The sequence below is a fragment of the Lotus japonicus genome, chromosome 4 (assembly GCF_012489685.1).
Source record: "Lotus japonicus ecotype B-129 chromosome 4, LjGifu_v1.2".
In the NCBI taxonomy this organism is placed as follows: Eukaryota; Viridiplantae; Streptophyta; class Magnoliopsida; order Fabales; family Fabaceae; genus Lotus; species Lotus japonicus.
This window is the reverse complement of record NC_080044.1, coordinates 1,194,994-1,216,074: the sequence shown is the minus strand read 5'-3', so window position 1 is coordinate 1,216,074 and position 21,081 is coordinate 1,194,994. Positions and strand designations below refer to the sequence as shown.

Sequence of the window (21,081 nt, the reverse complement as noted above, 5' to 3'; positions counted from 1 at the left end):
TATCCGGAAGAATTCTAAAAAACAATCATCATTGTTCACATTCAACACACAAAGATGATGGTTAAGGGTTGTGTCTAGAAACTACCAGCAACAACACAAAGATGGCAAAGGCAAAACTACCAGCAACAACAATGTGAAAATCAAGAACGATCTGTAAAAGGAAAAATCAAGGGAATTATAGATCTTCTGCTTTGGACATACAGAAAAATCACTGGGAATTATAGATCTTCTGCTTTGGACATGACTGAGAGACTGCTAGGCCTAGGCTCGAACGCTGATCTCCTCGTTTGCCTGTGTAAAGAGGGATGAATCAGTGCACTCCTACAACAGTAGCCGAGGATAAATCATGGCCATTCATTAAAAATACTATTAAATCTAAATCTAACAGTCAATGGCTCTCTTCGATTGTTCAAACAAAAAATGGCTCTCTTCTAACGAAGAAAGACCAATTCACTAGTTCATGCTAGCGGAAACCTATAATATAAATGTTAAGTCTCAAAGTGGCTAATCTCATAAAATGACAAGTAACATGCTTATACTTGATAAAGAAGTTACTACTACCATTTTTTCTATACACATATTTTAAAGTTTGAAAACACATTTTTTGCTCAACAGAAAAATATGCAGACAAGATAAACATGTTATGGTAGATGCTATCACCTCTTTTTAACCGAAACATAAAAAAATCGCTATAGAAACATGCTCTTAGTTTATAGGGTAGTCTCTCTTGTGCCAATCTATTGCGCTCTCATTTTGTCATTATAATTTTTTTTTTTTACTATTTCCGAGTACAATATTGCAATGTATTACACAAGGTGCCTTGAATAATCTCTCTCGCTATATAACGCCTCACATGTCATCACTGACAAAAGTACAAACGCTAATGTGTTGTCCAGCACAACCTATCAAAGGGTACTACATTGTTACCTATCTCTCAAAATAACATAACTGGCGCCACTGGTAGTCTTCTGTATCTTGGAGATTCTCTTCAGGATATCAGCAAAAGCCTTTTTATCCTGCACATAGTAAAGAAGCTGAGTGTATGTATTAAACCTTGGAAGAGTATGACAAAAGACTATCTTTAAATCTTAGGAGGTCTCAAGCTAAGAACAAGGGGTCATATTTCTTATTCTTACATGCTACACATCTGTTGAAAATGGAACAAGGCATTTATTCCCTAAACTACCATAAACTATTGTTAAATGACATCCTTTTACTCTGACATTAGCCAGTCACAAATTCATTCTAAATAGAATAAAATGTTGGTCTACAGAATTTAAGTGACGTTTAACAATCAAGTTCTTTTCCTCAAACCTAAATTTGACAAGAAGAACTTGATTAAGATGATACAACATATTGAGATGCTGTCATACATACATTGGTCGTAAGAATGACTAAGCAAACAAATGCAGCTGAATAAAGGGTAGATCAAAACTTTTAGATAGAGCTAACCTCTGGTGATCTTAGTCTTGCTTTAAATTTAGCAACAAGATCCTGTGTTGTCACTGGAGTGTTTTGCATTAAAACAGCCCTGATTTCTTCCTCGCTCACAGGTCCAGAAGCAGTGGTGGAAGACCCTGCTTTTGATGATGGTGCAGGCGGTACACCTTTTGGAGGAGCATTACTTTTAACTGCAGACCCATTTTCATCTTTGACAGATAATTTCGGTTCCTGGTTCAATGGCAATGAAATAATGAAGAATTTCATTAACACTAACAGGAAAGCCTTTTGGGTTAGCTTTCAAATTAAGTGATTTGAGTCTGACAATAAGAGCTTTTTGGAAATGCTCCAATACAACAAGCAGAAGCTGTATATTGCCTTTGGATACATTAACTGTAAAGTTTTTCAGAGCCAAATATGGGGAAATTTTGTCAAAATCTTCTCAAAACACCTTCCCATTTAACAGTCCTGAAAAATAGTTTCTCAAAATAATATAAGCTAAGACAAGCTTAATCATTTCTGCATTTTTTTAAAAACCTACCAAAGCAGTTAAACTTTATTTAAAACTAAGCAGTTTGTGTAAAATTCTTTTACACTATCATTAAACCAAGTGTTGCCACATCATTAAAAATTATTTGACTTTTAGATGTTAATTGTTATTACAGGTAAACACTATTAATGATGTCACATTCGCATCACATAGCTGGATGACAATTAAAACTCTTTTGCCCATAGATCAAAATTAAAGGCATTATTATGTTGAGAAATCCTGTATTGACTATATGTATGACTAAAATAGTCCTCCTTATAAAGGATAGAGAAACTCTCACACCTAAACAAGCTTTTGAGGGTAGAGTTAGGCCTAACCCAAATTCTAAGATGGCATTAGAGCTTATCCTAAATCTGTTTATTGGAGACTACTTATACATGGGCAATCCATAGATGTTCAATCTTCCAAGTTCCACGCTCCAGATATCCAGCCCTGAGTGAGGGAGTGTGTTGAAGTCTCACATGGATTGGAGATGTGACCAAAATAGTCCTTATAAAGGGTAGAGCAATCCTCACCCCTAAGCTAGCTTTTGGGGTAAAGTTAGGCCTAAGCCGAATTCTAAAAAATACAAAGCAAAGGATGATCAGAAAAGAAATGACATACATTTTCTGTTTTCACCTTCTTTGGTGGTGCACCATTAGATGTTTTTGCTTCCTCATTTATTTTTCTCTTCCCTTTTGAAGACTTTGAAGTAGTAGCTCCAGGTTTTAAAGGGCTATTGTCAGCAGGTTCTTCCTTAAGTGCATCCTTCTGCTTTGAAGCACTCACAAGAGGAACGCCAACCTCATCATCCATCTAGATAAATCAAATAGGCCATTAATGGATAAAAATTCTCAAGGCCAATTTACCCATCCAAGCTATTTGTTCAAATCAGATAATTCCCCTTTTAGAGAAAGGGGATTAAAGTTTGCATAAAGTTATATTTATTTTTCATATTATTAGTGCCACAAAGAACACTTCAGCAATTATAGGTGCATCTACCAAAAAATAACTAAAAATTGCATAAGTGTAATAAAAGATAAGAAAAAAAAACCATACCTCTTCATCATCGTCATCATCCTCAGCATCAGATTCATTTAGACCACTAGAACGTCCAAGTAGCTTCTTCAGCTCTTTCCCAGATTTACTCAAACCTCCCCCTTCCTCATTATCTTCACCCTCCTCCTCCTCCTCATCCTAAATTAAAGGGCGGGAAACTCAACAAGGTTTATATAAATCCAAACTTAAGAAAAAACTAAATTTGGGAGTTTTCCAACCAGTCATTTTTTATATTATATTCCAAAAATCAATACAACAAGCAATGATACATCAATAATCCCTATTTTGAGGGTTGGTTTCTAAAGCTAGGTTGCAAAGTAATTGAACACATGAAAAAAAGAGTACAGGAACATAGATAGAACTAAAAAGGATATTAGAAATTGACTGAATGGACAATGATAGAAAAGGAAACAAAGGAACTCAGAAAATGAAAAGACGGTAAAAACCTGTAGGAAAAAAAAAATCTAGTTTAGTCAAGTCCTGACATTCTAATACTGGATTCACAAATAGGATGTGCTGCGCTATGAAGGTACCCTTCTGGATGAAATTCCTCTATAAATGGTTGGGTGTATTATTATTTTAAAGTTGTTTCACCAAGAACAATATTTCCTGATTTTGTGTTCACTTTCTTCTGATACAAAGATTCTTCGCATGCAGTAAGAATATATAGCCTCTAGAGATGGTTACAGAAAAATGCCCAAAAAGAAGTAGCTACTATATCACAATCAATTTGACATCTATAACTAAATCTATATAAAATATATCTCGATAACATTCCTTGAAGTAGCTACAACAAGTAAATGGAAATATATTGGGAAAAAAACATCATCCTAAGTCCTAAGAACATCAAACTTCTTAGTCAACAGTATTTGAGAAATTTGAAACTAACCTGCTTGATTTCAGGAGGAGCAGGAACTTCAGGAGCCAAATCTTCCCTTTCCTCGGGATTATTGCCAACAGCTTCATCATCATCAGTGAAAATATCTTCATGCTCCCAGTCATCGCCTGGAAGTTATGAAGAGGTATAATCAGCAGAAAGATTAAGCATAAACCTGATGAAGTGTTCCTCCTCAAGCTTCCAACAAGATTACAAACTATAAAAAAGCCTAAAAATGAATTCAATTTTGGCGAAGTTAAGACTAAATACTTGAATAGAACGGGTCACTCTAGCGTAGGACACCAAATATATAGACCCATCACCAATCAAGTCAATAGTCGCATCAGTTACTCACTATAAAATCAGCAAGTGGTAGACCAACACAGGTACTAAAAAACTGCAAGTGATCCAGTTTTGCTACCAGCTGCAACTAAGCCTCTAAGGCCAAAATAAATACCTCAAAACATAAATGAGATGAAGTCTCAAGTCTCAACTGCCTAAATTTGATTCATTTTAGTAATCAATTTGACTTGCAATTTACTCTAAGCTATATCCTCCACTAGGCATACACATCCAAAATAATAAAGCAATCAAGGGGGAACCTAACCATGGAATATCTTTGCACATATCTCTAGTCTATGCAGAACCTAACCACACACCCACCATGCCCAAGGCTGGACATTTAGGGCGTCGAGATCGCAAACCCAGTATTATTTAGATTGCCCTCACGCCTATCATGGAATATCTTCAACGGAGATTGACTTTGATTTACTTTCGTAGAAAAGTCACGAGACAAATTAACTTCACTAATTTTTCTCAAGCTATCATGACTAAATCTAATTCTTGAAACTTTTGCAGATGGCCCGTCATGGGTGGTAAAATTACGAGTCTTTTATAGACTCGGATTCCATCTGGAAAATTTAGACCAAACCTAACTCTACCTCAAAAGCTAGCTAAGGTGTGGGAATTACCAACCCTTTAAAAGGACTTTGAAGTCAATATCTCTACTCATTATTGTGTCTTCACCAAACAATTTAAACTTTTAAGATAGTTGGTTCATGGTACGGCATCAAAGTCTCTAAAAGCAATTGGTTTAGAGTTTGATTCTTCTTGTCCTCATTCTTTTAATAAAAAAGTTGAATTTCAGCGCAAGATAGGTGGATATGTGCATTATCAATGCTTCAAGCCTAAAGGGCTCTTATATGAAGAGGGGTATTAGAAATGTAATATGAAGTCATTCATGTATCTTCACTCTTCACCCAACAACTTTTGGGACACTTGATTCATGACACACACACACAGCTCTCTCTCTCTCTATGTGTGTGTGTGTGTGTGTGTGTGTAGTGAACATATAAGATGAGAGAGCCTTATCTATGTGAGGGTGAGAAGAGCAAAATTTGACCATTTGGTCAAACCATGAATGATAAAGATTAAAATATAAAGTCTATGACCATTAATAACTTATAACCTTGACTATCTATGTAAGGATGTAGGGTCAATATTTACTCTTTCCACTATATGAGCTGGTGTGTGTCAGAACTCAGTAGATGTAAATTCCTATAGTGATTAATCATGGCAAAATACAAATCAAATAGGATATCACTGCCTAAACCAAACTAGAAATAAAATAATAACCTTCAGAGCTAAAAAAGACAACAAGACTAGTACTTACCCTTCTCAATATCATCATCATCATCTACATCACTGTCTCCCCCCCTTGGACCCTCTTCATCATCATCGTCACCTCCTTTATTAAGTCCAAGTCTAGTCTTTCTTCCTGCCTCCTCTTCTTCATCCTCCTCTCCAATATCTGAGACATGACCTTCATCATCTTCACTAGTTTTTTTACGGCCTTTCCCTCCGTACACACTGATCTCCTTGTCTTCAACCTTCACACCAAATGCGGCAGCCCCATTATTTGCAGCCTTCATCATCCATCTTTCATACCCGTCCGCGTGTTTCTTTCTGTTCTTCATTTTCTCTTCTGCTTCCTCTAATGTCAATTGTTTATATTGAGCAACCTTGTTAAAGTTGTACCTAAAATTTAAGAAAAAGAAGAAGATGATGATGATTGAAGAGAACACCAGATCAGTTCTCACACATCTGACCATAGGAAAAGACCAGATGAAGAAAATAAAAAATCCCAAGTGAAAGAAAAAACAAGCTAACACCATAGGACCATTCTCGCAGACAAACCAAATCGTTATTCTTTAACTCAGCAAGCTTACCAAGAACCAGCAGGAATGGCAACAAACTCCTTCCTTTCCATCATAAGCAGATAATATGTAGCTGACTGTGCCCCTTCAAGGTGACCTTGGTATTGGGACTGACCAGTTTCGTCCTCTAAGAGCCACGGCTTGTTCTTGTACTTCTCCTGTATACCGTAATAAAAGTTATTCAGGAAATAAACTTATGATCTATCACGAGTAACCAGTAATTACATATTGCCAAGATGACTAAAATAGAATCGTCTTTAATGTCCCCCTCACTCTAAAATAGTCTAAATGGACCGTGGCATAATGCGCCACACAATTATTAGTAAAACAACACAGTATCCCCACTGTCCATTACTACAAGTTTGTTACTTTTTAGTTGGCATTTCCTTTGTGAAATATGGTGCTTAAGCACTCCTTTTAGACTTACATGCAAAACAGCCCTAATGATGATTAAAAAGAGGGAACAACTTTTGCATATTCAGGACAAATACTTGAAGATAGTAGCCAGCCATATTCTTGTATATCCATATCAGACCCATGTCCATTTTTCTTAACCTTTATACTGATATATGTGAGAATACCACAATAATTTCAGCATTTTATTATTACTTATGCTTTGCTTTCAAAAATAAATTCCTTTTTTATCAAGTATTTGTATATTAATTTTAATGTCAGTTTCATACATTGTATTACAGTGATGGCATCATCATACATAGACAGATGCATTCCAGACGCAGATTAGGGATATATTCAATTATACCCGCAAAGCATCGGTAACTTGGCGGGTTTGCAGTCCATCCTTCTGAAGGCACCACTTGTTTTCAGCACTTTTCTTCTTGGAAAAATCAGGCAACCCGGTTATGAATCGTCCAATGAAGTAGTTTTTGTCACTGCCAGAACTTGCACGAACATTGTATTCCTGTGACAAACACCACATTAACCCTCTACATCATCCAATAAACAAGCACGGACAAGGTCACAAGGCAATGCATAACGCTATACGAGTCCTAATTGGGATTTTCACAAGTTAATCAATCATTCAATCAATGAATCAATCACGTCACTGCAACAAACTGAAAACGAAACAAGATTAGAATAACTAACAAGAAGGTCTAGTATGGAAATTGCAAAAAGGGGAAAGAAAGAAAATCGAACCCTAATCAAGCGAGTGAGGGTTGCGCCACAATCAATGCATTTGGCTTTCTTCTCCGCCATGGTTTTGCCGCAGGTCAAGCAGAGAGTCATGTGCTTGCAATTGCTTCCATAGAGATCGGTGGTTGATCCACAACCGCTACAAGAAGGCTTCAGCAACAGGTCCATCGACATTGTCACTTCTCAGAGAAAGATTAGGGTTTCATACAACTCTCTCTCTCTCTCTCTCTGAATGATTCTCTTGTTCTCAATTTCAATTCAACACCGCGCTATAAATAGCCTTCGCCTCTTTAATATAATAATAATATAATATATAGTATTGGGGTTCATATTTTATTTTTGAAGATTTTCTTAAGGAAAAAACCTATATGTGTCATTGTATTTTGTCCTTGTATTTAGACGTTTGTGCCTAGTTTCAATAGTTTTTTTTGCCTTTTCTCTTGTAACAAAATACCTGCATTTTTTTTATAAGCAAATGTTAGTAAATTAGTTCATTCATTTTTAGTAAATTAGTTCATTCATCAAGGTTTGAATTCTGACCCTTCATCGTGTCCGATGGAAAATGTGAGTTAAATCATGGGGTGATTCAACTTATGATCTTATCTAACACTATAATTCACCAACGTGGGAGGCTAATGATGGGATAGACCAACTTATGGGTTATGACCTATCTTTTTAAAAATAAAATGAAATTTTAATGATTTTTTAGTGTTTTGGGGGTAAACTTATGTTTTTACATCATATTATTATTTTGTTGTTTAATTTATTTTTCGGGTCAAACCCTACCTCCAATCGTGAAAATTAACTTATTTGAGTAGAAAACTTATCTATTGTGGTAGAAATCCACCTATTATGAGGAACGTGTCTCCCTAGTGAAGGAAAATAGGAAACCTCCCAAGGGGAAGAAGCCCCCAAGGAGTGACATCTTAAAGCAAGGTGAAGAAGTGCTTAAAAATTTAATAACCAAAGTTAACACAAACCTTTTTAATATCGTAAACATCATCTAGTTTGAAAAAAAATTAATAAAAAACAGTGCTTAAAAATTTAATCAATGTTCTATCTATTATTAAATATTAATTTTTTTGTTTTTTAAATACATCTTTCGTTATTTTATAAAAAAATCATACATGAAGGAAATTTAATTAATTTAAGCAAAAAAGAAAGTTTATACTAGAAATCAATTTATCCAAACAAGGAAATAGTGTAAGTTAAGGTTTGAATTCCCTAACAATTTAAATTCTCTGGATTTTTGAATACCTCATACAAACATACTTTAAGGTTTTTAGAACATCTTCAATGCTAATTCTTAAATTTTAGTTCTTAACACTATTCATGTGAGCTCATACTGATACATGTGCTTTAAGCAACTCTCAGATGACTTTTGCATATTTCGCTCCAACCACAAGTTCTTAAGTTAGCGCTATTCATCTGGTCCCAGGACACCAAATTATTTATACTTTTTCTTTTCATGAAACAATAAAACAAAAATCTCAAATTTGGTTGTAGATCCTAAATTTCTCCTACCAACATCTCCCCATGTAAGCAATTTGATCAAAATGAAGAATACAATACAAATGAGCTGCTTAATTTGCAATACATTTCAGGCAGCAGATCACAGAACAAGTGAAAATGACCATGCCAAAAAGAAAAATATCAGTGGAGACAAGCTGATCAATATGGAGGAAATCCAGGTGTTGGTATATGGAATTTCAAATGACACTCCGGAAAGGGTGTAATTACAATAAATGAGCCAGATTGTAGTACAAATCAAATTACTAAAACCAAAAGAAATCTACCAACAATTTAAGGGCATCAGAAATAGTAATAATGCACTAGATATTTGTTCTACCACAAGTTTTAACTCACTAGTATAATGGCCCTATCTGGAAGAGCTAATATTCTCTTAATTTCTTATCAATGCGCCGATCAAAAACCCTCTTATGAAACCTCTCAAAATATTCATCTGAACCAACTTGGCATGACCTCTTCCTCTTTGATGGAACCTCATGGTTATCATCATCAACATCATCACGTTCATCTTCCTCCTAAAACAGTTTATGTATAAAAGTAAATCAAATGCTTAAGATATAATAAAATGGAATTATACTTGCAGTATATTGACGATACAAAACGCAACAACACATCAGGTGTAGATGACTAAAATTTTATGCCAACCGTCTTTATTTTCATTCTCACTTAAAGAAGGTCAATTATGCAATGTGAGACATATTACTGAGTTCTTTTAGGGGAAACTTCAAACTTGATTGTGTTCTAGTGATTCTCAAATCCCACACATCATAAGTCTGACCTGAATTGCTGAAAATAAAAGTAACAAATACTATGGCAATGAAAGACCTGGTAACAAATACTATGTAATGCACAAAATCCATATATTGAAATTGCTAACCTTCACTGACGCGGCTGCTCCATCAAGAGGATTGAGCACCTGCCCAATAAAGAGGATTGTTCCAGTCAAATCTTCTCGGATCAAGAAGAGGAAAGGGTGATCCGCTTCGAAATCTATACCAGTGGGACGGTCCGACACATAGCTCTCCCTCTCATTAAATCAGCCGCTGCAGCCTCAGTGCCTACTTCATTTACCTCAATGGAAGCTTTTTGAAACATGCTTTCAACATATAATTCATCCAAAGGAGAGTCCACCTCCACCATTTTTGTAAAATTCGCATCCTGTTGAGAGAAAGGCGAAACCACTCCCAACTCCTTCAGCACATTAGAAGCTTCAAGTGTAAAAGAAATCTTGAATTTTGGAACCATGAAATTCCATACTCGCACTTTTCGCCGAGGAAGCTTTCCTTTCAAGAAAGGAGATTCTGAAGCCAACTTTTCAATTAAAGCTGGCAGCCCATCTTTGGCATCCGGAAGGAAAATGTACATAGAGAACCGGCGTTTTTTATCACTACCTTGTCTATAAGAAAGACGGAGGACTTTGAAACCATCAAAAACGCTAACGAATTTCATCTTCTTCTCACTGGTCATGAAGGGAACCTTGACTGATGTCCCATTAAGGAGGTGAAAATCAGAATCGGATGTATAAATTGGATCATTAAACTTGTTTTTACACACCCTTGAAGCAGAGTGCATTTGCAAAGACAAGCCTGGTTAACTCGTCTAGTTTCCTGGGAGGAAGAAGGTTTGTGAGAAGGCCCTTCGTCTCTTTTCTAACCCATGTATTCACTTCACGGCTCACTTGATCACCCTTCAAAACCAAATCAAAATTAGTTATATTATTTGAAGGATTTGTTGGATGGATTTTCCAAAAAATAAAAAAACTAAAATGTTCCTGAAAAAGTGATAGTACCTTGGTCTGAAAATCAACTGAAGCCAGAGTTGCCTTATAATGAGTGCCCACAAGTTGTTTGAAAGAATGGGAAATAGAAAGCGAATTATCAACCCACATTCCATTGGCAAAAGAAAGACGATGTGAAGGAGCAGCAGCGTCAGAGAACACCGCAGAGAGGAGATGAGAGAAGAAGGTGTTGAGATTGTCGACGGAGTCAAATTGGAGGAAGGAAAGAAGCTCGTCAAGTGCGGAGCCTTCTGAACCAGCAGCCATGACGCTAAGAACAGCGTGGAGAGAGAAGGGCGAAAAGATGAGATTCTTCTCCTGATATTCTTGTTTTGAGAATAAATGCTTTGTGATGGTGAGGGCAACATCAGTTTGGCACCTGATTGATTTTCGGAGTCCATTGTTGCTCTACCTATAAGTCAATAATACTTGAATGGATTAAAATCCTAAACAATAAGCAATAAGAATGTAATCTCAACCACACAAGCAGTAACAATTGCCCAGTTTAGGAAGCATATTAATTAATTAAGAAAAAGAAAAGCAATGTTGGAAACATAAAAATAAACAAACACTTGATCAAATAAGAACAAACTTTTACCACAAAAGAAAACCTTCCCCAGAAAATTCATACATACATACATGATACATGTGACATGTCTATCAGTGAGATAAAGAAAAGATTAGTTCAAACCCTCACCTAATAAACAATCAAACTGAGGAGATAATTAGGGAAATAACGAAAAGCAATAATTTTATAAATTTCAGGAAAAGAAACGTTGCAGTGATTGAATTGAACATAGAAAAGAAAAGAGATGAGAGAACCTTTGCGAGAAACCGTGATGAGAGCGGCTAGGGCAGAGACGAGGCACGGAACCAGAAGTGAACTACTGCGTCATAGATCGAAAGGTTGTGTCTATGAATCTATGAGAGAAGGATTTGGACACGGTTTGATAGTCTCTTTTATAGCAATATGGACGGAGTTGACATAGCTCTTTTTGTTGTGTGAGGATTCAGTAAGCTTAGATCCCAGCTTGATCTATGAATTGGTGAGAAATTTTACACCTTGTTTAGAGTCTTTATCGGGGTTGACCTAAGCTATAAAATATCTAGAAGTTTGAGTATCTTTTCGACATAGATTTTAGTGGTTTGATCTTTCAAACATATATTTATCGTGTAAAAATTCAGAAAGGTTGGTTCTATTTGTTATGTGATGATTTAGAAAAGTTGGATCTGGGTTTGGATCTATGAATAAGGTTGGATCTATTAATCCATGTCCTTAAACTTTTGTTTTCATTGATCTGGTTAACAACTTTTGTTTGCCAAGCCAAAATTATTTATCTGACTGAATTGTGTTTTTCTTTTCATGATAATTGAAGAAGAGTTGACACTCTCCACGAATGCATATACAAATCACTTGTGGTTAGTAATTAACACATATGCATACATGAATCACCTTGTAACATATTTTGTTGTTTGGTATTCATTATCCTCCTCTTGGAGAAGGCTCATGCAAAACTAAAAACATGTGCAGCAATATTGGGAGCCCGACTTTTTCAAATGACCAAAACATGATGTAAAAGTTTCAATATATATTGTCAATTTTCAATCTAGTTTAACATATTTACAACATATTCTAACATAAATTATATATAGGTACTTAGCAAATCAAGGTTGCACCTCTGCTATTCTGCACCTTTTTACAAGGAGCAAAACTACACAGTCAATAAATGCAAAAGCCTGCCTCAAGAATCTGGAAAAAATCCTGCAGGTGAGCAAGGAAAGCCATGAATCACACCACAGCAAGATAGTTATTGAGCGAGATGGCAGAGACATAATTAAGAGACCCTGCGCAACAACAATGATGAGGAAGTATATATGGTAGCAAATAGAATTCAAAAATCTGTCCCTCTATATACCCTCCTTCCCCAAGAACGAAAGCTCTACTCATAGGCCTGGCAGAGGGTTTAAGGTGTAACTCAAAAGAAATAACAGCAATGGAGGAGATTCTTATCAACAATGTTGGTTTTTTAAAGGAAAGTGTTATTATTCTATCCTATCATGAGACCTATACAAAACCTTATAAAAATATCATCAAAAGGACTATTAAAGCAATGCTGGAAACTGGAAACTAAGAAAGATGAAGCATCACCCATAATCTCTTTGTTTGTGTTCGGTCACGGAGGATCCCACAACAAAAGGCCAGCAATCTTTCCCACACAAGATTATAATCCCAAGGGGAAAGGACTAGTACTCACAGGTTAGTGGGTTAGTGGTTTAATTTATATGGTTGTTAATAGTAATAGTTTACACATGCATAGGGACCTTGTGAGGAAGACAGTTATCTCAATTTGTTCAACTAGTAGTATTATGTTATTGTTTTCACGCATTTAAGTAATAGAAACATAATTATGCATTTTAATAATAAGATGACAATTTGCAGATGAGTTCTACGACAATGTGAGGAAGAAAGTACCCAAAGGCACCAAGATGACTGTGTTTTTTAATTTGTGCTACTCTGGCAAATTCTTCAAGGCTGCAAAAATTAAAAATCCTACTAGTAACATTTGATGGCGACTTGGTCAACTTAACCATATCACCAATACTTAGGAAGCTGACACGACCCATCACCAACAGGGAATTATTCAATCAAATCTTTCAAAATTACAAGAGGTTGGGCATAGTTGCAACCCCAGTTTTCCACGGTCCTGAGGATACTCTGGATGACTATCTGTTTGGGTAGCTGGATGACTATCTGAACTTGAGACTACTTGCTAGAATATGAATGAGACTGTAAAAGCTACTTTCAATAGCTACTTCATAATGTCTATCTGTTATAGTATTAACAGACCTAGTATTGAAACTGCTTGCCAGAATATAAGAGATTGTAATAGCTACTTCATATTGTCTTTCTGACTGACTATATGTTAGAGTATTAACAGATCTAGTATTGAAATTACTTCCTCACAAGGTCTCAATGCATGGGTAAACTATTACTATTAACAACCATATAAATTAACCAACTAACCTGTGAGTACTAGTCATTTCCCCTTGGGATTATAATCTTGTGTAGGAAAAATCGTTGGCCTTTTGTGGTGGGATCCTCCGTGACCGAACACAAACAGGGAGATTATGGGTGATGCTTCATCTTTCTTAGTTTCCAACATTGCTTTAATAGTCCTTTTGATGACATTTTTATAAGGTTTTATATAGGTCCCATGATCTGATAGAATGATAACATTTTCCTTTAAAAAGTCAACATTGTTGATAAGAACCTTCTCCATTGCTGTTATTTCTTTTGGGTTACACCTTAAACCCTCTGCCAGGCCTATGAGTAGAGCTTTCCTTATTGGGGAAGGAGGGTATATAGAGGGAAGAATTTCTAGAATTCTATTTGCTACCATATATACTTACTCATCATTGTTGTTGCGCAGGGTCTTCTTAATTATGTCTCTGCCATCTCGCTCAACAACTATCTTGTTGTGGTGTGATTCATGGCTTTCCTTGTTCACCTGCAGAATTTTTTCCAGATTCTTGAGGCAGGCTTTTGCATTTATTGACTGTGTAGTTTTGCTCCTTGTAAGAAGGTGCAGAATAGCAGAGGTGCAACCTTGATTTGCTAAGTACCTATATATAATTTATGTTAGAATATGGTGTAAATATGTTAAACTGGATTGAAAATTAACAAATATATTGAAACTTTTACATATGTTTTGGTCATTTGAAAAAGTCAGGACTCCCAATATTGTTGCAGCTGCACATGTTTTTAGTTTTGCATCAGCCTTCTCCAAGAGGTTGATGATAGGAATTATAACCTCTTCAGTGATAAGAGCCTGCAATTATTTTAAATAAATTATAAATCACATACTTGGAATTATTGTCACATGGTGTGGTCATACATATTTTCATTGAAATTGTCTTACACGAATTTGTGTTTGGTTTCCCATTGCTAGTTCTGCAATTACGTCACAAGCCCCCATCTTTAATCTATTCTTTCCCTTGTTTCTGAGAATCTCCTTAAAACGCCGGAGTATACCAGCGTCAAGAACTTGCTGCAAAGAAAACAATGGAATGCCAAGTTTTGTAAATAAATCACATGATATCTTTGATGCAAAATTCCATTCTCAGAAACACATGTCATATATGAACACACCATCCACATGGAAGCTTAGTGTAACATACTCATTTAAAACAATTTTATATGCCCACAAGAGTCAAAAGAATCCACAACACATTTATATCATATCAAAGTACTAGCAAAAAGAACTTTTTGTACCATTACTCAGGTGCTCATAAGCACAGACCCAAAAATGAATTATTTATATAACTCTACATCTTTAGAATCAACCATAAGTCCATAATGATATTTTCTAAGATCAAGAATCTAACTGATGCATGAGCACACCAAAATCAATAATTTGAACACCCCCCCCCCATTTAAAGGATTTTAAGTTTGAGAAATACTCCCACTATGTTGGAGGCAGATGCATGAGCACACCAAAATCAATAATTTGAACACCCCCCAATTTCAAGGATTTTAAGTTTGATAAATACTCCCACTATGTTGGAGGCAGATGCATGAGCACACCAAAATCAATAATTTGAGGGGTTTTGTTAAATGTTTACCTGACAAGGGTCCTCACAATCGTAATCGTCCTCACTGGACTCCTCCTCATCCTCGCCCTCATCGTAATCATGTGCAGAGTCCTCTTCATCGAGCTCATAGTCGGAATCATGGATCTCATCGTGGTTTCTTGGCATGATTTCAGATCTAGGGTTTCGGACACTGCGGGAGAAAGGAGAGCGTGACTCTTGTGTTGAGTACGAGGGAGAGAGCAAGTTTAGAGTGTCACTGTTGTCTTAAATGTTTCCCTTTTAAATGTTTTATAATAGATGGATTTTTTATAGCATAAAAATGAAAATATTACCAAATGGATTTTTGATAGGATTATAGCCTTAAAATAACATGAAATAGTACCCCATAATGTCATTAAAGAACAAACAGCTAAATACAACCATAAAAATAATAAATTCAATTATCAAATGATATAAATCAGTATCAAATTACTATCTAACCAAACTAGTATTTTTTTCATGGCGAAATTTACTATTATAAAAATGCTTTAACTTCAGTTGGTCTCTTTCACCTCAATCATTCCACTTCTTGTCTCATCTCAATCATAGTTCCACTGCTCTCTTTCACCTCAACATGTTTTTTTACGGCTAAATGTAAGATAGAATGCAACATGACCAACTCCTCATTAGCATTGAGCAATGGTGTGTTTTTTCTTTGGTTAATGCAAGTTTTCTCTTATGCTTCTTCTAATTTGTCCTTTGACCTTCTTCAAATAAATAAATACTCTTACACCTCTGTTTGGTAGATAAGAGAGATAGAGAAGAGAGAAGTTGAGTAGAGAGAAATATGTGAGAAATATAGTAGATTTAAAATGTTGTTTGGTATAATAGAGATAAAAGAGAAAGAGAAATGATGTGGAAGAGAGATAAAAGTAACATTCAATTAAAAACCATTTTTTAAAGGAAAAGTGTAATTAAGTGGGGTCAGATAAAAAAAAAGTGGGGTCAAAAGCAAATAGTGGCGGTTTAAAGTTTTAAACCGCCACTAACTGCAAAGAATAGGAAAATAAAAAAGAAAAAGCAACTAGCCTCAATCTCTTCGCGTTTTGCGAAGACCAAAAAAAGGTGAAAAACCCACCTTCAATCTCCCTCTTGTCTACTGTGTTTTGATACCAAACAAAGGTACTACCTCCATCTCTCCCCTATCTCCCTATCTTCTATCTCTCTCTCTTCTATCTCACCACAACCAAACATAGCATTAGTGTTTGCTCTTAAGATGGACATGTTCTAAAAGATAGAAAATGTGAGGAGATTTTGAGAAGAAGAGCCTCTCCTTGACCTTGGCTAGGTTTTGATGAAGAGAACAACATCAACAAAGAAGAAAAATGTTGAAGACCATGAAGATTGTAAAGCACAAGAAATCAAGTTTTCATAAAGATAAGTTTTATAGCTTTCTAGTTATAGATCTTTGCCATTTAAAGTTCATTTTTAAGTTTAAGATCACTTAAACAATGCTTTCCAAGTTAAAAGAGATAAAAGTCACTTGAATAAACATTGAGAAATGAATTCACAAGATTTTATTTGGTGGGAGTAAAAATATTTTCGTTATTCACAAAAAATACGAAGTAACCATAAAATTGAATTGTCAGTTATCTTAGTGTTTACAGACTTTAGATATCTGTAGAAGTAAAAAAAAAAAACTTTGACAAAGCAGATCCAAAGTGGAATATACATAATCAGATAACTCAATTGATTGTCTCAAATATACCAATCCAATTTTCCAAATGAAAAGCAATCATCTCTTTAGTGTTGTCAACTGTAACAAAGCTCAACAATTTTAGGATAAAGCTTCAAAGAAAAAAAGTTGTATTTGGCATGTTTTGGTGAGAGGTTGGTTACCTTTGATACCAGTTTTCCACACAGTGTTGGTGTATTTGAGACCTGAAACGATGTTATGGCCAACCTGGAAAGTGAACATGAGGCTGTAACGACTACCTTCTTTCAAAGTAAACCATAAACCTGGAGGATTTCCTGTCTCAGGCACTGGAAGAACAATGTCATCTCTACCAGGTGACTTGATTGCAAGGCTTAGGATCTTCACTTCTGGCTCCAGAGTTTCTTTACTCATTCATCAAACATATCAAAAGTAAAGTCAACAACTTATCACAAATGAATTTCTATAGCTAAAGCACAAACCCTTTGTTTGTCTCTCTCTAAAATAGATGATCAATTTACAATATAACCGATGCATGTTCGAAAAACATTCTACAATCAAATTCAATCATGCAAGCCAAATCAACTCTTCATAGAAGTTTCACTGATAACATGTTTGACTCAGCAATTTTTCTCATAACGAATTCTACCCAACAATTTCTCACCATAATTGCTTCTGAATTTAGAATCAATGTGGATTGGATTGAAAACAATTTTTGAATGAGGTTGAAGCATTTCCAAGCATGCTATTAATTTAATGTGAGCAAAATAATTTTTGTTCTTTTTTGGTTCATATTTGACTATTATAAAGCTCACAACTAGGCATGTCCTCAAAGATTATTCAACATGCAAATTCACTAAATGTTGTTCTTCCATTTATAAGAATTATTTTGATTTTATATCTTTAGTCAATTTGAGACTTCTTAACGTATATACCAAAAAATACGAGAAGAGCGAGAGCCAAGAGAGAAGAACAAGATAATCTGCACAAACAGAAATTAGAAGAAATCACGAATCTGAAGGGAAACATTGAACATGCAATTACCTCCAACAGCATTCACATCAACACTTCCAAGAAGCTGTTCCTTCCACCTCCTCAAGCTTTCATCGTCCTAAACAGAAAACAACACATGATACATTAGCACAAATGATGGATCTTTCAGAAAAACAAAGGCATGCAAGGCCAAGGAGAAATTAATCAAAGGGCAAAATCAACCTTATCCTTTTCAAGCTGCTCTTTCAAAGTAACTTGAGGACCCAATTCAATCTTCCTCTCCAAGTCATCATCATCATCCTCGGTGATAGCGATGGAGCTTTCACTCACATGTCTACTGAGATTCCTCTCATGATGTTCACCCCCAAATTGTGCTTGAAAAGAACGAAACGACGAAATCATGCTCTACAATCTTGCAAAATAGAAAATAAATAAGAAGAGTCTCGCTTGATTTCCTCTAAGCTTCAAAGAGCTGCAAACAATCAGTCTCTAGACAAACTTCAGGGAAGCATAAATTTATAGCCATGGAAATGGTCCAACGGAAGGCTAGCGCCTCAGCCAACAGAGATAAAGAAACCTGGAGGGGTCCTGCCGTAGCTGCTGCCATTACCTCTCCATTAGCATTCCTGGCAATCAAACCAAGCCCAGCGTCGAAATTCAACTTGACCACATCTCCTTCAGGATGGCTCCATCTCGCTAACGTTTCTGAACCGCTTGCACGATGCTGCACTTGCACCTGCTGATCTGGTGGCCCATGAAGGCTGGATAAACGTCGGAGCAGGCCCTCCAAGCACGGCGTAGCACCCTGGAACATAATCTTGTTCCTTAACTCCCAAATGGCATACATGTAAGCCACACACAATCCAATGATTTCCGGATCTGCAATACGAAAAATTTGCTACATAAAATCATGTATAGTTTCACCGTTCTGGAACCGCAAGCCTGCTGGAGATGCAAACCACCATCGCTGGACCACTGAGCAGGAAAAAAAGACATGCTTGATAGTTTCTGACTCCCCATGACAGAAAGGACAAGCGTCTTCAACGTCCACCCCACGAGCTCTTAAAGTTGATATGACCAATAATATTCCAACGAAGGCTCGCCACGCGACGTCTTTGCATCGAGGGAGCTTCTGCGACTGCCACAATGACTTCCAAGATCAACTAATAATATAGGAAAATTGATGGGATCATATGAGAACAACCCGTCAATTTTAAATAATAGCATACGCGCTTATGTCATTATTTGAAAGAGCTTGTGCAAACAGCTATCATAAGCTGTTTTGAGCTTATTTTTATAAGCTACTTATGATAGCTTATGAAAAAGAGTTTATGCTTATTATAGCTTATTTTCAATTTTTTTCAATAAATTTTTTAAAATAGCTTATAAATAAGCGCTTATGTCATAAGCACTTATGATCATAAACGCTTAATTAAGTTATTTTCCCAAACTAAACATTAACATACAATATTGCACCACTAACACGTTAATCACCTGAAATAAAAACTTATGACATTAGTGTGTACACATTCTTCACGAACTGAACAACCGCAACAAACTCTCTTTGCGCCTTCACAAACGCCCCACACCCAGCAAGCGCCGGCACAAACAACCATACCCCAGTCCCCGCCACGAACGCCACCGTGAGGGTGCGCGACACCACCCTTGGCAACGACCACTTCTTTTTAAAAAACACCTTCTTCACTCCAATCTCTAGCGCCAAACACACCCCGTGAAGAATGAAGAAGCAGATGGAACCCCATGAGGGTTCCCAACGCTCCCACGTGCGCTTCTCATGCTTGATGTAGTAGAATACCACCTCATGCATCATCCCTGACACCGTGAAAGTAGCCACCACAGCCGGGAGAGGGGCCCACTTCCTCCCTATCACGTGGCTGCAGGCGTTGACCACCGGAACATACACGGCGGGGTGGAGGATGCGTGTCACCACCATGTTCCACCTTCTTCCCCAAAAGTCTTGGAGCGAGGTACTGAGATAAGGTTCATCAAACTGTGGCTCCATCTCTATTTGTAAAAATTTGCGAGTCATTGCGGAAACAAAAGCAAAAGAGATTTCTATCCCCGTGTACATGTGGAGAGTGTACAACAACATTGTGAACTTGGGGTGGAAATTTTCTTTCTTTTCGTAGAGAGGAACACATGAAGCAAAAAGTATAACCATGATTGTGTACCTATAGTTATCGTAGTTGAATTGCCATTTTTTGTTGGCAATAACTTTATTGCGGTGGTTCGGTTGTGGACTTGCAAACAAATGCCGGTTGATGTGGTCATCATCTAGCTGCGGAGACTCAATAATTCTAGATGCTGCGGTCATCGTTGTGGTTGCTGATTGCGATTTGAAATTGTGATGTTGGGGTTGGAATTTGATGGGAAGACAAGCAAGGAGGAGAAAGTGAGGGAGGGAAAGAGGGGGGTTTGATGAGAGGGAGCCTTTGCCAAAGGAGAAGAGGAGGAGGTTGAAGGTGGAAAGCCAAGCGAGGAAGAAGGAAGAAGGGGCTCCGAGGTGCATGGAGGTGAGCCTGAGAGGGAGAATGAAGAGGAGGATTGTGGGTGGTGAGAGGGCGAGGAGTCTGGTTTTACCTTGAGGGATGATCTTGCCAATTGTGTAGCTGTAGCAAAGTAATGCCATAGCTAAGCTCCATACCATGATGAAGTTGCTGATTTCTCCTTCCATCTTCTACGTTTCGTTTCTCCAAAATAATGGAATGTCTATTATATTGAGCAGAGTTGACTAATTGAATTGATAGTTAGAAATTGTGGTGGTTTAATATATGTTTGGAGTGCATTCATAATAATGAAAAAAGAAAGAAATGGAAAGAAGGAAAAACATTAATTTTAATATATAATAAGAAACATATTATAAATAAAACATATTAAATATTTGTATTAAAAATATGGTTTATTTGCGGACTAGTTTTTAACACAATCCACCATAAAATATAGATATATGAAGGATGTATTAACTAATTATGAGCTCTTCTTCGAATATCTTACAGCTCTATTAAAAGATGTGCAGAATGGTTCTATGATCGAGCCTGGCAGTGCTAGGCAAAATGCATGTGGTGAGCTTGGTGATAGGCCGGCACGATGGAGCAATGAATATTCACAACAGAAGAAATACATGTAAAATATATATTATTCTCCCCTTCTTGTCCCTTTGAATGGATCTCTCATCATTGTTTTTGGGTTGCACCCCTTGTG

The 21,081-nt window shown here is 36.5% G+C and overlaps 4 protein-coding genes and 1 pseudogene across 9 annotated transcripts; all 5 read right to left on the bottom strand.

Moving 5' to 3' along the window:
- Window positions 1–12: 12 nt before the first annotated feature.
- On the bottom strand, window positions 13–7,530 carry LOC130713858 (transcription initiation factor IIF subunit alpha-like). Of its 4 annotated transcripts, none has more exons than XM_057563676.1 (10): window positions 7,277–7,530; window positions 6,882–7,040; window positions 6,134–6,279; window positions 5,578–5,942; window positions 3,918–4,033; window positions 3,029–3,166; window positions 2,609–2,785; window positions 1,453–1,671; window positions 928–1,016; window positions 13–321 (listed from the first exon to the last, which is right to left on the bottom strand). In XM_057563676.1, exons 1-10 carry the CDS (start codon window positions 7,445–7,447, stop codon window positions 219–221), a joined length of 1,683 nt encoding a protein of 560 aa, XP_057419659.1. In that variant the 5' UTR covers window positions 7,448–7,530; the 3' UTR covers window positions 13–218. The 4 variants fall into 4 exon arrangements, with proteins under 4 accessions (XP_057419659.1, XP_057419658.1, XP_057419660.1 ...); XM_057563675.1 differs by having other exon boundaries at window positions 2,594–2,785; window positions 7,277–7,529; XM_057563677.1 differs by having other exon boundaries at window positions 13–291; window positions 2,594–2,785; window positions 7,277–7,528.
- A 1,420-nt stretch (window positions 7,531–8,950) lies between these two features.
- Window positions 8,951–11,228, bottom strand: LOC130710635 (serpin-ZX-like; annotated as a pseudogene).
- LOC130710084 (importin subunit alpha-6-like) lies at window positions 10,852–15,437 on the bottom strand. Of its 3 annotated transcripts, none has more exons than XM_057559239.1 (5): window positions 15,204–15,437; window positions 14,501–14,629; window positions 14,284–14,410; window positions 11,403–14,204; window positions 10,852–10,992 (listed from the first exon to the last, which is right to left on the bottom strand). In XM_057559239.1, exons 1-4 carry the CDS (start codon window positions 15,336–15,338, stop codon window positions 14,197–14,199), a joined length of 399 nt encoding a protein of 132 aa, XP_057415222.1. In that variant the 5' UTR covers window positions 15,339–15,437; the 3' UTR covers window positions 10,852–10,992; window positions 11,403–14,196. The 3 variants fall into 3 exon arrangements, with proteins under 3 accessions (XP_057415222.1, XP_057415221.1, XP_057415220.1); XM_057559238.1 differs by having other exon boundaries at window positions 11,403–11,616; window positions 14,393–14,410; XM_057559237.1 differs by having other exon boundaries at window positions 11,403–14,410.
- A 1,552-nt stretch (window positions 15,438–16,989) lies between these two features.
- On the bottom strand, window positions 16,990–18,367 carry LOC130710634 (rho GDP-dissociation inhibitor 1-like). Its single transcript, XM_057559962.1, has 3 exons — window positions 18,082–18,367; window positions 17,911–17,977; window positions 16,990–17,270 (listed from the first exon to the last, which is right to left on the bottom strand). The coding sequence occupies exons 1-3, from the start codon at window positions 18,259–18,261 to the stop codon at window positions 16,990–16,992; spliced, it is 528 nt and encodes a 175-aa protein (XP_057415945.1). The 5' UTR covers window positions 18,262–18,367.
- A 726-nt stretch (window positions 18,368–19,093) lies between these two features.
- LOC130710001 (acyl-CoA--sterol O-acyltransferase 1-like) lies at window positions 19,094–20,573 on the bottom strand. The gene has a single exon (XM_057559155.1). The coding sequence runs from the start codon at window positions 20,552–20,554 to the stop codon at window positions 19,367–19,369; it is 1,188 nt and encodes a 395-aa protein (XP_057415138.1). The 5' UTR covers window positions 20,555–20,573; the 3' UTR covers window positions 19,094–19,366.
- Between the last annotated feature and the right edge of the window lie 508 nt (window positions 20,574–21,081).

Excerpts from the sequence above, each read along its gene's own strand:
- LOC130713858 (XM_057563675.1), bottom strand. The coding sequence starts at position 7,447 with ATGTCGATGGACCTGTTGCTGAAGCCTTCTTGTAGCGGTTGTGGATCA. Across the intron at positions 7,041-7,276 it reads CCCTCACTCGCTTGATTAGG|GAATACAATGTTCGTGCAAG; the intron begins GTTCGATTTTCT and ends TGTTTGTCACAG. Across the intron at positions 1,017-1,452 it reads CAAGACTAAGATCACCAGAG|GATAAAAAGGCTTTTGCTGA; the intron begins GTTAGCTCTATC and ends TACTATGTGCAG.
- LOC130710634 (XM_057559962.1), bottom strand. The coding sequence starts at position 18,261 with ATGATTTCGTCGTTTCGTTCTTTTCAAGCACAATTTGGGGGTGAACAT. Across the intron at positions 17,978-18,081 it reads AGCAGCTTGAAAAGGATAAG|GACGATGAAAGCTTGAGGAG; the intron begins GTTGATTTTGCC and ends TTTTCTGTTTAG. Across the intron at positions 17,271-17,910 it reads TGATGTGAATGCTGTTGGAG|AAACTCTGGAGCCAGAAGTG; the intron begins GTAATTGCATGT and ends GAATGAGTAAAG.
- LOC130710084 (XM_057559237.1), bottom strand. The coding sequence starts at position 15,338 with ATGCCAAGAAACCACGATGAGATCCATGATTCCGACTATGAGCTCGAT. Across the intron at positions 14,630-15,203 it reads ATTGTGAGGACCCTTGTCAG|CAAGTTCTTGACGCTGGTAT; the intron begins GTAAACATTTAA and ends TTTTCTTTGCAG. Across the intron at positions 14,411-14,500 it reads GAAACCAAACACAAATTCGT|GCTCTTATCACTGAAGAGGT; the intron begins GTAAGACAATTT and ends AAATAATTGCAG.
- LOC130710001 (XM_057559155.1), bottom strand. The coding sequence starts at position 20,554 with ATGGAAGGAGAAATCAGCAACTTCATCATGGTATGGAGCTTAGCTATG.